A 13,480-nucleotide genomic window follows, 5' to 3' on the forward strand; every position below is an offset into this window, starting at 1 on the left:
GCTATAGAGAGCTGAGATGGACCGTCCCTGCAATTTGGGGGGAAGTTGTGATGCCAGTTTGTAGTACCAAGGGCAGGGAGACTCTCTCTCCTGTGTTCTCAATGTTTCCATTGAGGGCATGCAAGCAACAAGGAGGAAAAAGCCATAATATCATTACCTTAAGTACCGCCCATCACTTCTTTTTAAAGAACAGAAGGTGGTGGTGATTGTGACAGTAGTTCTGCTACCATTTTTTTACATTATTGTTTTGGTTAGACTCATTCTGCTCCTTCAGCATAGGGGACAGCTAGGTTCGGTTCCTTCCTTTGAGGTGCTCTAAACCGCATTCTTCTCTGGAGAGTATCCTAAACATCAGCCAACACACCATACTGGGAGAAAGCACCTAAGTATCTTTAACTGGCAGTGCTATGGTGTTCAGAAAAAAATGCTGAATTCATTAGAAAAAGAGAACAAGAAGGAACCTGACCGGATAACCTAATGGTTGTGGTTGTCATAGGAAATTTTTTGTAACTTATTCAATGTATGCCATCCTTTTTCTGTCTTGTAAAATAAAGGAATGAGCCTTGCTCTCCTATTTGAAGAAAGGGACTAAGCATCTAACTTCAGGTGAAGCATTCAGGACTATGAATTCCAAGTGGATGGACATGCCTCCATGCAACCTCTGAGAAAGATGACCAAGCCATGGCTAAGGGTTGGATTTAAGATGAATGTTTGTGTTTCTAGCTTTAGGTGGCCTCCTCTTCAGGTCAAACTCTTCAGGCAATTTTGCTTAATTTGGTTGTTTGAATCAATTTATGAGGAACCTAAGTCATCCCACCTGCTGTATAGACCTCTGCCTGAGGGTTCTGGATTTCTCTCTGCATTAGATGTAACAACATTCAATACTGCACAACCTTAATCCCTTTTTGGATCTAGTGCTTTTAAGTCCCTGGTTCGTGCCATAACTACTTCCTGTGAACAGACTCTTGTCTCTTCTCAAATATTTTTCTTATGTACTACTGTTCTGCTTTTACATCTAGGTCCCGGTCTGCAAACTGTTCTGGGGTCTAATCTTCAAAATGGACTCTAGTTCTACTCTCAGTTCAGTTTCACATTGGTACAAAACTCTTAAGTTACTCAAGATTTTCAACAGCGGGAGAGAGAATTAGGCAACTCAGATCAATGAGTATCATCACTTGTTGACCTTTAGCTACCTTATTCCATGAACACAATGGAAATACAGATTGCTATGTATAATTTTCATAGATTCACAGATTCATAGATGTTAGGATCGGAAGGGACCTCAATAGATCATCGAGTCCGACCCCCTGCATAGGCAGGAAAGAGTGCTGGGTCTAGATGACCCCAGCTAGATGCTCATCTAACCTCCTCTTGAAGACCCCCAGGGTAGGGGAGAGCACCACCTCCCTTGGGAGTGGTTTAATTTGGGAGTGGTAGAATTTAAGACAGTGTTAAGTATGATTACTGCCAGATTTAAAAGGACATTCAGCAATGGACATACTTTAAGAATGTGCGAAAAATAGTATAAAGAACTATGTTTGTGTGATGCGAATATTAACAGCAGCTGAAGTACAGGGAAATGTGAAGGAGATAAATACCGATTAAAAAGAGATTGGTACATAGGCCAGCATGAAAGAAAAAAAAAAGGCTAAATAGCTTAAATGTTGACTAATTCCTCAAATTATGTGGTTGAATTGCTGTTGTTTGATCCACTCAAAACTACCCAGGAAGAGATGAAAAATACATCAGAAAATATACTCTGGAGAATAATTATACACTAGCATAATGGTGGGGTAGATTACCTTATATGCGGTTTGCTTTTCTATGCTATATATTAAACAACTAGAAACAGGACACTAGTTTAAATGTAAGAGCAATTAAAATTCACTGGAGTCATGTGAAGAATACTGTATAGTGTGTAAAACTATTGAGCAAAGATGAAAAGACTAGCCTGCACATCAATAATATCTCAAGACCAGCTTTCAAGTAGAAAGCAGAAGGGAAAAGAGGAGGCTGGGATTGAGAAGCACATATTGACAATGAGGATCAGGTAAAGGCTAAGACTGAATCAATAGTTCCTCTCAGTTATCTGAGCATTCACCCTGGCCCCTGACACTTGGGATTGTTAACTGTAATGTTGACTTAATTATACTGTCTCTAGCCTAAACTATTCTTATGCATAACAACATCAACTGAATAACAACTGAATGCTTCTGCTAAGAATGAAGCACCCATCAAATGTAAAAGAATAACCATCCCCATCAGTGCCAAATTTTTGACCTGTAAATGAAGGTTGAAGACAGTTTTACTAATGAAAACATCCAAGTTTTCTTTATCCTGTTCAATACATGGTAACTTTGTTCATTTCTATTTCTCTTTATCCTGTTTAAAGTTCTTGCTGTAGCCCTTTCTGCCAGGGTGTTCAAACAGTTTTTGCAAACCTGCCTTCCACTAGACAAACCCAATGTCATAACAGGAAGGTGAGAATAGAAAAGTACATGGCAAAGGGTAGCTTAAGTGTGCTTTATCGTTCTGTTTCTGTTTTCTTATCCCCCTTGTGATCTATGGTAGCGGACATACAAGTGGTCGTGGTTGTCAAGTGTGTTATTGGGAATAGAGAGGAGGTGTCTGCTTGTCCATGGAGCCTCACAGCATCATGTGTCACTGTCAGACAAAGAATTAAAATCCATCTCACGTGAGGCATTTCTTTCAAAAGAGGCTAGACATACAATCTGCTGTTCATTTTATACAGTTAGGCCCAATTATGCAGTCAGTAGGGGTTTTGCCTGAGCAAGAAATGCAAAAATCAAACCTGATCGTTTTGCTTTTATAATTCAGAAAAATAAAGCTCTGTTAAATTTAGCAATGTAAGTGAAGCTGTTGAGTGATTTGTGAATTTAGAAGGAAAAGAGAAGATATGAAATGGTAGGTATATTTTTTTTTTTCATGGAAATTATGCAGCAGTATGAAACAAATCTCTTATGAGTAGTGAGTATTTACCTACAGGAATGAGAACACTGAAGAAAGGACAAGAGCAGAGACTGGAAGTGTAGAGTATGTGCACAAATACATGTAGTGGGTGTAATAAAAATGTTTTAGATTTTTTAAAAACATTTTTTTTTACTTTTTTCACAATGGTAAATGACATTTTTTCATATGTTAAAAACCATCTCCATCTACCCTCCCCCCCCCCCCCCCATACACACACACTTGCACACACAGTTAAACATTTGTTCATCAGACAGAGAGCATACCATAACTATGGTCAGGAGTTGAAGCCTGTCTACCTTGGTAGGGAGGCGGATCGTCTATAATCCATACAGGCTTTGTATCTTTTCTGAGCTTCATAGTTGAAAACCTAGTTTTAGCATCATATGGAGACTGGAAGGATCTCCCAGAGACTTCAGTGGCACTGAGTCATGCCCGTGACATTAGTCTGAAATTCTAAGCCTGATCTCCACTGAAAGAACCATCTGAGGTCCCCTCTGCATTACAGGTATTGCACAATAAACTGCTTAACTGTGCAATTACCTGGAAACTAGCTACACATGCAAACTAGCTATCACACATTGAGACCCTCCAACCACCTATAAAGTTAGACCTCAAAAATGTACACTGACTTTAGAGCAGGTTGCTATCAAGTTTTAATTTGCACTTGTTGCAGGGTCTCCCCTGCTCCTGGGAGCTCCATCAGCTGACAGGGCTCCCAGCTGCAGGAGGGCACTATGCCCAGTGAAAACCCCCCAAGCCTTAGGGATCATGGTGGGATCTGGGGGTTTCATTCACTCCTGAGCTTTGGGGATTGAAGCTGTCATGATCCCAAGGGTTTAGGGGTGTAGGAAATCCCTAGGGCTGAAGGATTGCTGCAGTGGTGATCCCCCTGCCAAAGGGGTTTCCTGAACCCCTGGGATGGGAGGACCAGCCATGTGGTGATCCTCCAGCCCCAGGGGTTTCCCCACATCCATGGGGTGGAAGGATTGCTGCAGCAGAGATCCTCCAGCCCCAGGGGTACATGGAGCACCCCTGCAGGTAGGAGCTCTTCAACTGGTATGCATGAAGCTCTCAGCCACACAAGCTTGCTGCTTTTGGGCGCAGGGGAAGCCTGGGATTGGGCTCCCCCTGCACTAGCAATAAGGTGCAGTGGCATCTAATGTGTGATCACACAATCGTGCCTCCTGCCATGCACATGTGGTATGGCAGGAGCCACAATTCTGTGACTTGCACATTAGATCCTATCACACCTTTACCTGCACCTGATATCCTCCCCTACATCGGGCAGTCAGACACCGGGGCAGTTCAATAGAGAGGGACCTTGAAAAAGCACTGAAATGTCAGCTTTCCTTTACTTTATTGGGCTTATAGGCCAGGTACAGACATTACATTTTTACCAATATTAGTGATTGAAAATGAGTCTGTAACCATAACAGATCAGAAGTTTGGCGCACACAGATTAGTTTTAAAATGGCAGACCCAGTCTAAGATTTCCCCCCACCTCCAAAAACATGCATGTGTGTTCTGTTCACCAAGTTAAACTACAGAAAACTGTGCAACTTAGATTGATTCTGCCTCAGGCTTTTTGAATGTCTGTACCTAGCCATAAAGTCTAAGCCTCGTGTATTTTTTCCTGTTAGGCTTGGGAGAAGTGTAGGTAGTTTGTTTTTTTTTGTCCCCTCAAAAACCTGTTTTCTGTTGATAAAACTGAAAATTAACAGTGGCCTACATTTCTGAATTTATGGCCAAATATATGCTTTAAACTGCCAAAAATTAAGGCTGAGATTTTCAGAAGAACTGAAAGGATGAACGAGCACCAAAGTCCCATTAAAATTATATTAGAACTAGGCACTTACCTTCCTTGAAGCTTATTAGTAAATCCACCCTATATGAAGACATTGATTGTATTTTTTTTAAACTGATTTTTTTAAATGTCAGTCTGCATAATAAAGCTTGGCAGTGTGTGTGTAGCTTCTGCTAGCCTAATACGTATTTTCCTGCTTCTAAGTGGAACCTTAAAAAATGGAATACTTTTGCCCTTCTCTTAGCAATAATAATCCTATTATAGTGGAAACAGGGAAAACAATCTGCCAAAATCATTACCTCTAATCAGGAGCTTATGACTCATTGGCACTTCATTGACAGTTTATGTATGAGACTCTTGGAACCATGCAAAAATGTGCAGGTGAGTGCAAGATGAGCAAGGACTTCTCCAACGTGATTTGCACTATATTAAATCTCTAGATGTACTGGGTAATCCTTTAATGGGAAATACTAGACTAGTTCTTACTGGTGTTGCCTAAAAATGCCAATATTGCTCAGCTGAGCTACCCAGGTGTTTGCTCTGAGTGCATCATTAGTGTTGTGGTGGCATAATCAGTGACTGAAGAATCTTGCTAAATACAGGAAGTAGTAAGCACTTCACTCCCCTGAAAATGAATTTGGAAAACTTCCCAGGTTATATATCGCAGACGACTGAGCTTGTGTGGCAATAATTAACAAATTGCCAGAATGCAAAATAACTCTACATCTAAAAATGTGTAGTGTTTTGTCAAATAAAGGGAGGGAACAACATATACCCAACTGATCTCTATTGAATGCCGAGCACCTCATACCCAGTAGCTTGTGGGACAGCTATCTCTTTTGGATTACTTGCTGTTCAAGGAGGACAATAATTCTTATAACACTGTCCTTTTTCTTTATTCTTTCCTCTGATGGCTATTTTCCCCTCCCGCAACCTGTGGAAGTATCAGACTCAACGTTAAAATAATACAGCTCTTGCTATGAGAATTTTGTTTGAAAAACCCACGTTTTCCCAGTGATTTCTTTTTCTAACTTGATTTCTGCGTGCTCATTGTTTTTCTTGAGATTTAAATATGCAATTTCCAAGTAATTTAGAGGGAGAAAGGGTTGCTTGGTGAGGACATACATCATTAGCTAACCCAAATGTGTTTTTAATAAGGCTTCAGTTTAGCTTTCATGTTAAACCACAAACACCCACCAACTTCACTGGTGTCACCTGGGATAGTAGGGTGTAATATAATACAAATAGATCTTTTGTAAGCACAGTATCCATGGAAAACATTTCAGTTGTTGTGTTATACCTAACTCTGGACAACTATTTTTCCCCACATTGAACATTTGCAGATCTACTTGTCTGATAAGCTTTCACATCCAGCTGCTTCATTTCTTTCCATCTTACCTATATCTTCACTACCTTGCTCTTGACCCCATCCATCTGTAGCTAGAAAACATCTCCAAATTCACATAAAATAATTTCCTTCAGTGCCCCTGTTTCTTCAGGCACACTCTGAACCTCCTCCTACATAAGATGCATTAAATTCTTTCTGACATCAGCATTACCCCTTGATTAAATTACAGCCTTGAATTCAATTGGGTGTCATGTAGTCTTTGGTAGATATAAAACCATATTAGTTTTATAAAGCTGCCTTCTGTTTCACTTTACTTTCCACTGAGTGTTTTACTTCTCGTAAAAGAAAGACATTTCCTTTAGTGCAAGTTGTTCTGCAAAATGTTTATGCTCATGAAGTTAAAAGAAAAGCAACTCGACACATAATGCTCTATTACTGCAGCATGTATATCCATTTTTTCCTGCACATTATCTTGAAGCTTAACCGAATGACAAGTCTCTTTCATAATTGTTCATGAAGTATATACCAATAGAAGCTTTGTCCCTCACTCTTTGTAAATGCACGGATTATAGTTGCCATCCTTCAAACACTTATTGCTGAACATAGTGGTTATCAGAACCAAGTGTTATTGGCTTTTTAATTTTCTGACAGTGTAAGAGCCAAATTCACCCATTGTCACTCACATCAATGGAATTACTAAACAGTAATCTGACCCATTTTATGTGCAAATTATTCACTTCTTTGTAATCAAAACTCGTCTGTAGTTATTAAGGTCTGAAATGAATGTAAGAATTTTTTTGGGGAAAAAAAAATGTTCTTCTGTGTGATAGACCAATTTTATTACTTGTTTTTAGGTAACATTCAAAGCATCAAGATATTCAGTTTCACCAGACTTAAAATACGTTCTTCTCGCCTACGACATCAAGCAGGTAAGCAAACTATTTGTGCAGTCTCTTTAGCGAAGTCTCTTTAATCAACGATTTACAGTATTTTATTGTTCTTTATCCTCTTCGTATAATTTGATACACATTTGGTTTATTTTTCATCCGAATACTGTAATCCAAAATAACTGCAATAAGTGCATATACAGAGCTGGATCCTTAGTGATTACAAGTCGTCACAGTTCCTTTGTAACGTTGTTACACCTCTTATACCACTTGAGTAGCTGGTCCATTATTTGTAGTCTTTAAAGAAAAATGAATGCAGTCTTGATGATGTAAAACACAATTATTTAATTCTGCCTGCAATCCAAAATGGATGCCCTTTGTCCGTTCTGTTGGATCAAAATCTATACCCTGAACATAGCAGTTTATGGAACTGACTTCAGTAAAGCCAAAAATTGGTCCACTGAAAATTCTTAGACTTTCCCAGATATATTAATTGTTCCACTTGATATTTAGCTTCTAGAGATGGTGCAATACTACTCTTTTTCCAACAAATTCTTGATCATTTAGGCTATTACCTGTTTTTTTCTAAAATAGTATATTCTGTGGCACAGGCAAATTAAAAAGGTGGACTTGTATTGAATCCAGGAGTTTTCATAAAACATGTATTCATGAAAATAGGTGAATTGCTGGTGTGTTAAGTTGTTAGTCAAACAATTCAATATACTGTATTTTTAAGTTTTGGAAGAATACAGTTTACAAATATTGCCTGGTTTAGCTTCATTTCAGAAATCATTCAGAGAGGTGAAATACTGTTGTGTTTTGGTTGGTTTTTTGTGGGGAGGGAGGGCATAGGGGAGGTTATTACTTACTTTGGGTTGATGTACAGTAGTTTACCTCATGCCTTATGTTGATAACAGATAATGTGCTATCTGTGTTTAATGTGTGGTTTTCCTGAGATGATAAAATATTCATTTCCGGGTTAGAATGTGATCCTGGCAGGTCCCTTATGCTTTCCTTTATTGATCTCTAAATCTGTAATCCTAATGATTATGTCTGCAACCAAGAAAATGTGCTGGAAGGTAATAAAACTTTGTACAATGGTGTGAAAAAGACAAAAGTATTACTTTCTTATAGACTTTTGTATTCAGACCTTGATAAATAGCCCATGGAAGGCATTGGGAGTATTTCTATTGGTTCCAATGGATTTGGTTATAACCTTTTATATCTTTTTCTATTTTGATAAGGTAAAAAGGAAGTAGTTATTGCTGGATACAATAGGTAATATATTGTAGTTAGTGGTGTAGGAAGTTATACTTCAGATAAAAAGATTCAAGTGTGATTCCTGATAGAAATTTCTTAACTTTTTTTCATGTTTTTCTTCTTAACTTTTCCTTGTTGTGTACAGACAGTTGTGCAATCTGACACTAAAATGTGTAATGACTTACTGAACTTCCATTTGTTATTGTGTGCTTAATGTATAAAAATTGGAAATAATAGGAATGGTGTCCTATAATCTTGAATGTTCAGTGGGATTATATCAAGTATGAATCCAGTGAGATGCTAGGACACTCCAATCCTGAATTTAAAGCTTTATGGAAGGATTTTCTTCCTGCTTTAATTGCTTTGTGAAAAGGATTGTTCTTCATTATAAGTCCAACATTAGCAGCTATTCAGAGACAGGAAAATACAAGATACACCCAGAAGTATCTGGATGTCTGATAATGAAAACAAAATATGAGCAAATTTTAGTAAATATGCAGTTCTCTAATGTTTCCCCATGCATCTTAAACGCCTACCTCTTGCTGCTCCTACCATTTACCAGACCTAGGAACTCCCTTTTGGGAGGTTCAGTCATGGAAAGATTGTAACGTAACGGCTTAGGAGACATGTTCCTTCTTTCCCAAGTCCTTCCTCTGCTACCTTTTCCTAAGCAGAAATGAGGACAGCCTACGGAAAATCTGCATATGGGAATCGAGGGCATGTTTTTATCCCTACATAATCAACCATAGTTTATTAGATTTAAAATATAGACTTGAAAATAGATTCCAAAAAGTACAAGGGAAATTCCACAATTAATAGAGATTCAAAATGTATTTAAGTGGGAGTCAAACCAAACAAGATTCTCCCTTTAGTAGATGTCATTGAAATGTACATGCATAACATGCAGAAGTACAGCTTAGTTCTCATTGGTTCTCATAACGGAAGATGTTGATATTAAATGTTCACTTTTCAATGAAGCTGAGTACAGGGAACCGCCGATGATTTGTTTTAAACATTTTGGGGCAAGGGCTAGATACAGACAGTTAAAAAACCCGAGGCTGTGTCAATTCAGTCTTTGCAGGTTAATCTAAACTGCACAGATTAAATTGAAACAGAAGTGAACAGACGCCTACCTTTGACTCAGGAAATGCAGCCACATGTCTACAGTGGCAGGCTCTAAAGCACAGCTCTCTGGCTGTGTGTTGACTTCCTCTTCCTGCTGCCCCCAAGGTCTCTGGGATTTGCAGCCCACAATCACAGCAATAGGACTCTGTCAGTTTGTTCATCACTTCCTTTTTGTGCTTCCAGGTGCATCTGAGATTTGTAGGCCACACTTACAGCCAGCAATAAATTTGAGCAGGAGAAGGGGTGTTTAACTATGCTTTCTGGCCCCAGCACCCAGCCAGGGTTTGCCTGGGGATGGGCAGTCCCCCACCCTGTAGATTGGGCTGGTGGACTGTGATTTAACTTGAACTAGGAAAGGCTCTGGGATAGAAGTTTCATAAACCAGTTTGACCCAATTCAGTTGAGTCTGATATTTAGCATACAACTGGGTTTATCTTAAACCAGTTTTAGCCATTTTGAAATTGTTTTATGTGCACTAAGCTTCTGTTCTGTTACAGGTTTAGACAAGTTTCTGATCACTTAAACTAGTTTATGTGTAACTTCTGTTCCATGCCTAGATGCTCACTTGATGTAAATTGGCATAGTGCCCTTGATTATAGTGCCTAAGGCTATATAATTTATTTCCCCCTGTGCATTATGAATTATTAGGCGTATAACTGTATCACAACCTGCACATTTAGATTTAGGCTATTGACAAATATTTAGGTCACGTGTATTTCTTAATGATAGTAGTTGTTTACATACATGTTTGAATCTATATTCTTTTATAACATAATAATATAGCTGAAGGGGATGTATAAATCACTGGAGTTTAATGAAGAAGTGATTACAGATCAGCTGAACAAACTGAAGGAAAGTAGAGACAAACATTTCTTCAAGACATTTGTCATAAAATTGTAATTAGAAACAAGGTTATTTTGATGTTTGGATTAAAAAATAAATGTTGAGTTAAATTAAATAGTTGAATATTTATTTTACTGTTGTCAGCATTTTCTTTAATCTATTTTATGCTTGGAATGGCAAACTTTAATTAAATTTGCAGTTGTTTCAGCACAATTAAGAATGTCCTTTATGCATAACGGGACATAAATCTGCATGAAAATAAGCAGGCTTTGAATACAAAAGTAATAATTGAATGAATCATTTAAATCATGCCTAATAGAAGGAACAAACCTATTATATGTGTGCTACAGCAGCTGTTTTAGTGTTACTCTGTAAACGTCATGTGCTGCAAAATAACAGTATTTATATTGTATAAGAAAATTCTCTTGTTAGAAGTATATTGTTGTATATATTGTTATTTATGGACACAGGAGAGTCTCTGTCTTTATCATAGGACATCGTATAAAGTTAGGTGACATTGGGTGAAATGGACATTTACAGTTATTTGACTTTATTTCTAATAATAGTAGGTTTGCATCTATGAAGGTATTAGATGTGGTTTCTTCGCTATGTAGCTATCCTGTTCTCTAAGGTTTTCCAATTAGCTGTCCTGTTCTCCACAGCATCTTGACTTTGCCAAAACTCATGTGGATCAGCTGTGTATGTCTCAAACTTTCATTGCTGGTAATTTGACCAACGTTTTTGCAAAAAGTTCTCGCTCTACTGGGTAACAGATCAATAGATGAGAACCAATCTGAGGAATGAAAGTGTCCCCACACATGCTGGGGAACTATTGTCCTGAGCCTTCCATGGAGCTTTAGCACAGCAGCAGGGAAACCATTGTGTTTATTGTACACAGAGTAAGAATGATAAATCTTTGATTTTCTTTTTCTTTAACGATCGATCGATACCTCCAGTCATGGTCTGGAGCAGATGATATAATATTCTGAAAAGGTAGGGGTTTTGTTAGCGAGCCAGTAGAGAGTTTTAGAGAAGCAAGTTTCTAAACATTATTTTTAATAAGTAGCATGACTGAAATCTGCCATTGCAACTTCTTCTGACTCCAACTCATGTTAATAGTCACAACTGCTGAAAAATGGATATGAACCTGGTTATAAAATAATAAAACTGCATGCTTTTTCCACCCTGCCTTTTGCAGTGTCTCTAGAAATGTCCATGCATGTGCAAGCATATTATGAGTATTAGGAAACTCAGGCATTTCCTCAGTCATGGTGTTGGTTCCCACTGTTCTATAGTACAGGCTTATACCTTGAGGGTCCAATTTAAAGTCCACTGAAATAATGTAAATCTTTCCAGATACTTCAGTAACCTTTGGTCCAGACACTTTCTACTATGTCATCAGAACACAGTTTGATGTTCAACAGCAAGAAAGTGAATTGGAGCACCTCTCTTTCTCATTTCCCCACCTATATATCATCTTACAGGGGGACAACAGGCCCAGCAACATCTAGTAGATGTCTCTGACGCAGATCAGTTGTGCCACAACATACTGTGGCACAGCTCTCCACACTCCAAAGAAGATAGTAGGGCTTTGCGAAATGGCTGAATCGCCATGGGGCAGCTGCCATGTGGGTGCCAAGATTGAGGGGTGGGGGGGAACAATCCCTTCTGCCTCTCACTGTCCTGCACTGCATGGGGGAGGGGGCTCTGTTATGAGTCCTCAGAGGCTCTGATCACCACTGCTACAGCTGGTGAGTGTAGGGCTTTTTTTTTTTTTTTTTGGTGCCAGAAGGCTGGGACCAGATGGGGGATGAGGCCAAGCAGGACAGTCATGGGGCTTCTCCCACAGGTCCCCCCACCTAGGGAGTGGCAGGCACAGTCAGAGGAGCCACAGGAGAACCTGCAGCTGCCTGGCTGTGCCTGCCTATCCCTGGCTGATCCAAAACGCCGAAACTCTCTGAATATTTGCTGAATTGATTCAGAACATTTGGATTCGATTCGGACCATTTAATGAGTCTCTCAATTTGATTCAGATCCAGAGATTTGACCGCCAAATCGCGCTGAATCTCCTCTGAATCAAATCAGCGACTGAAACTTCACACAGCCATAAAAGATACCTGTTTCCAACCTAAAGTCTTCTGGATTAGGGACATATGTAAAACTATGTGATAGTTTTAAATGCTGTGTAAGTGATTTTTTACCTGTTAGATAAATTCAAAATGGAGGATAATCTGAGACTCCAAATGGGGGGTTAGCTGGGACTTTCCTCTAAAAATGTATAATTCATCAGTCCCATGAGAAAAGAGAAGATTTCAGAACAGTTTCTGAAAAGCTGCTGCTTAATGCACCAACCAAAGTAATGACTTGACTGCAGCAAAATATTTGAAGTAAAGAAATCACCAGAGATTGAAGTTGCTTATCTGCTGTGCAGAGATGCCAATCATACCTTCACTACTATAATATCTGTTTTGAGAGAATAATAAGCAAGCTGACCACAATCTACAAAGAAATGAAGGTAAATTGATAGAAAAGGCACAGGCATCAAGATTTTCCAGTTTCCTATGATAATTGCTGGAATGCAGTGCAAAGGATCTGCAAGAGTTTATTCGCAGATTAGAAGTATCCAAGAGGAAATAAATGCAACAACACTTTAAATTGTGGTTATCTATTATGCATTAGGAGATAATCTTCCTACCAATTACATGGCAGCTAAATGCGCAGTTTTGTCAGTATTCTTATCATCTTGGTCAATAAAATTAATTATTGTTATTGTTCTGAAGAAATTGAAAGAGCAAAAAAAATCAGTTTGCTTGCTATTGTTTTTTTCAATCTAGAGATTATTCAAAGTTAAAATAAACAATATAAAACATCAAAAGGATGCAGATGTTTCCAACAAAATTATGCAGACTGTGGTTGTAAAAGTCTGACTTTAAGAAGCATTGCTTCCCTGAGGCACTTGCTGTAGATGATACTATGATAGCTAGTGAAGATGCAGTGAAAGTTGCTTATAACAGGAAGGAACACTACATTACTTTCTTTCATTAATATCTATCTGGAGTACATTAAAAAAATATTTTCCCAGAATCAAGCAGTACTTCATACGTTTCTGTAACATGAAGCAGAGACCTGAAATCAATATCCTGGCATAAAATCCACCCTTTTCTAGATTTACCTATTATACACACGTGGCCCTTCAAGAATGAAAATGATGATTTTGTTGTT

General features: G+C 38.5%; 1 protein-coding gene across 2 annotated transcripts in view; it reads left to right on the forward strand.

The window, feature by feature from the left end:
- Positions 1-13,480, forward strand: part of DPP10 (dipeptidyl peptidase like 10) — a 480,529-nt gene that overhangs the window by 248,000 nt on the left and 219,049 nt on the right. For both annotated transcript variants that reach the window (XM_019480614.2, XM_059727434.1), the window contains exon 5: positions 6,998-7,072. In XM_019480614.2, coding sequence (XP_019336159.1) covers positions 6,998-7,072 — 75 coding nt within the window. The remainder of the gene's footprint in view (positions 1-6,997; positions 7,073-13,480) is intronic.

Source organism: Alligator mississippiensis, chromosome 4 (assembly GCF_030867095.1).
Source record: "Alligator mississippiensis isolate rAllMis1 chromosome 4, rAllMis1, whole genome shotgun sequence".
NCBI lineage: Eukaryota > Metazoa > Chordata > Crocodylia > Alligatoridae > Alligator > Alligator mississippiensis.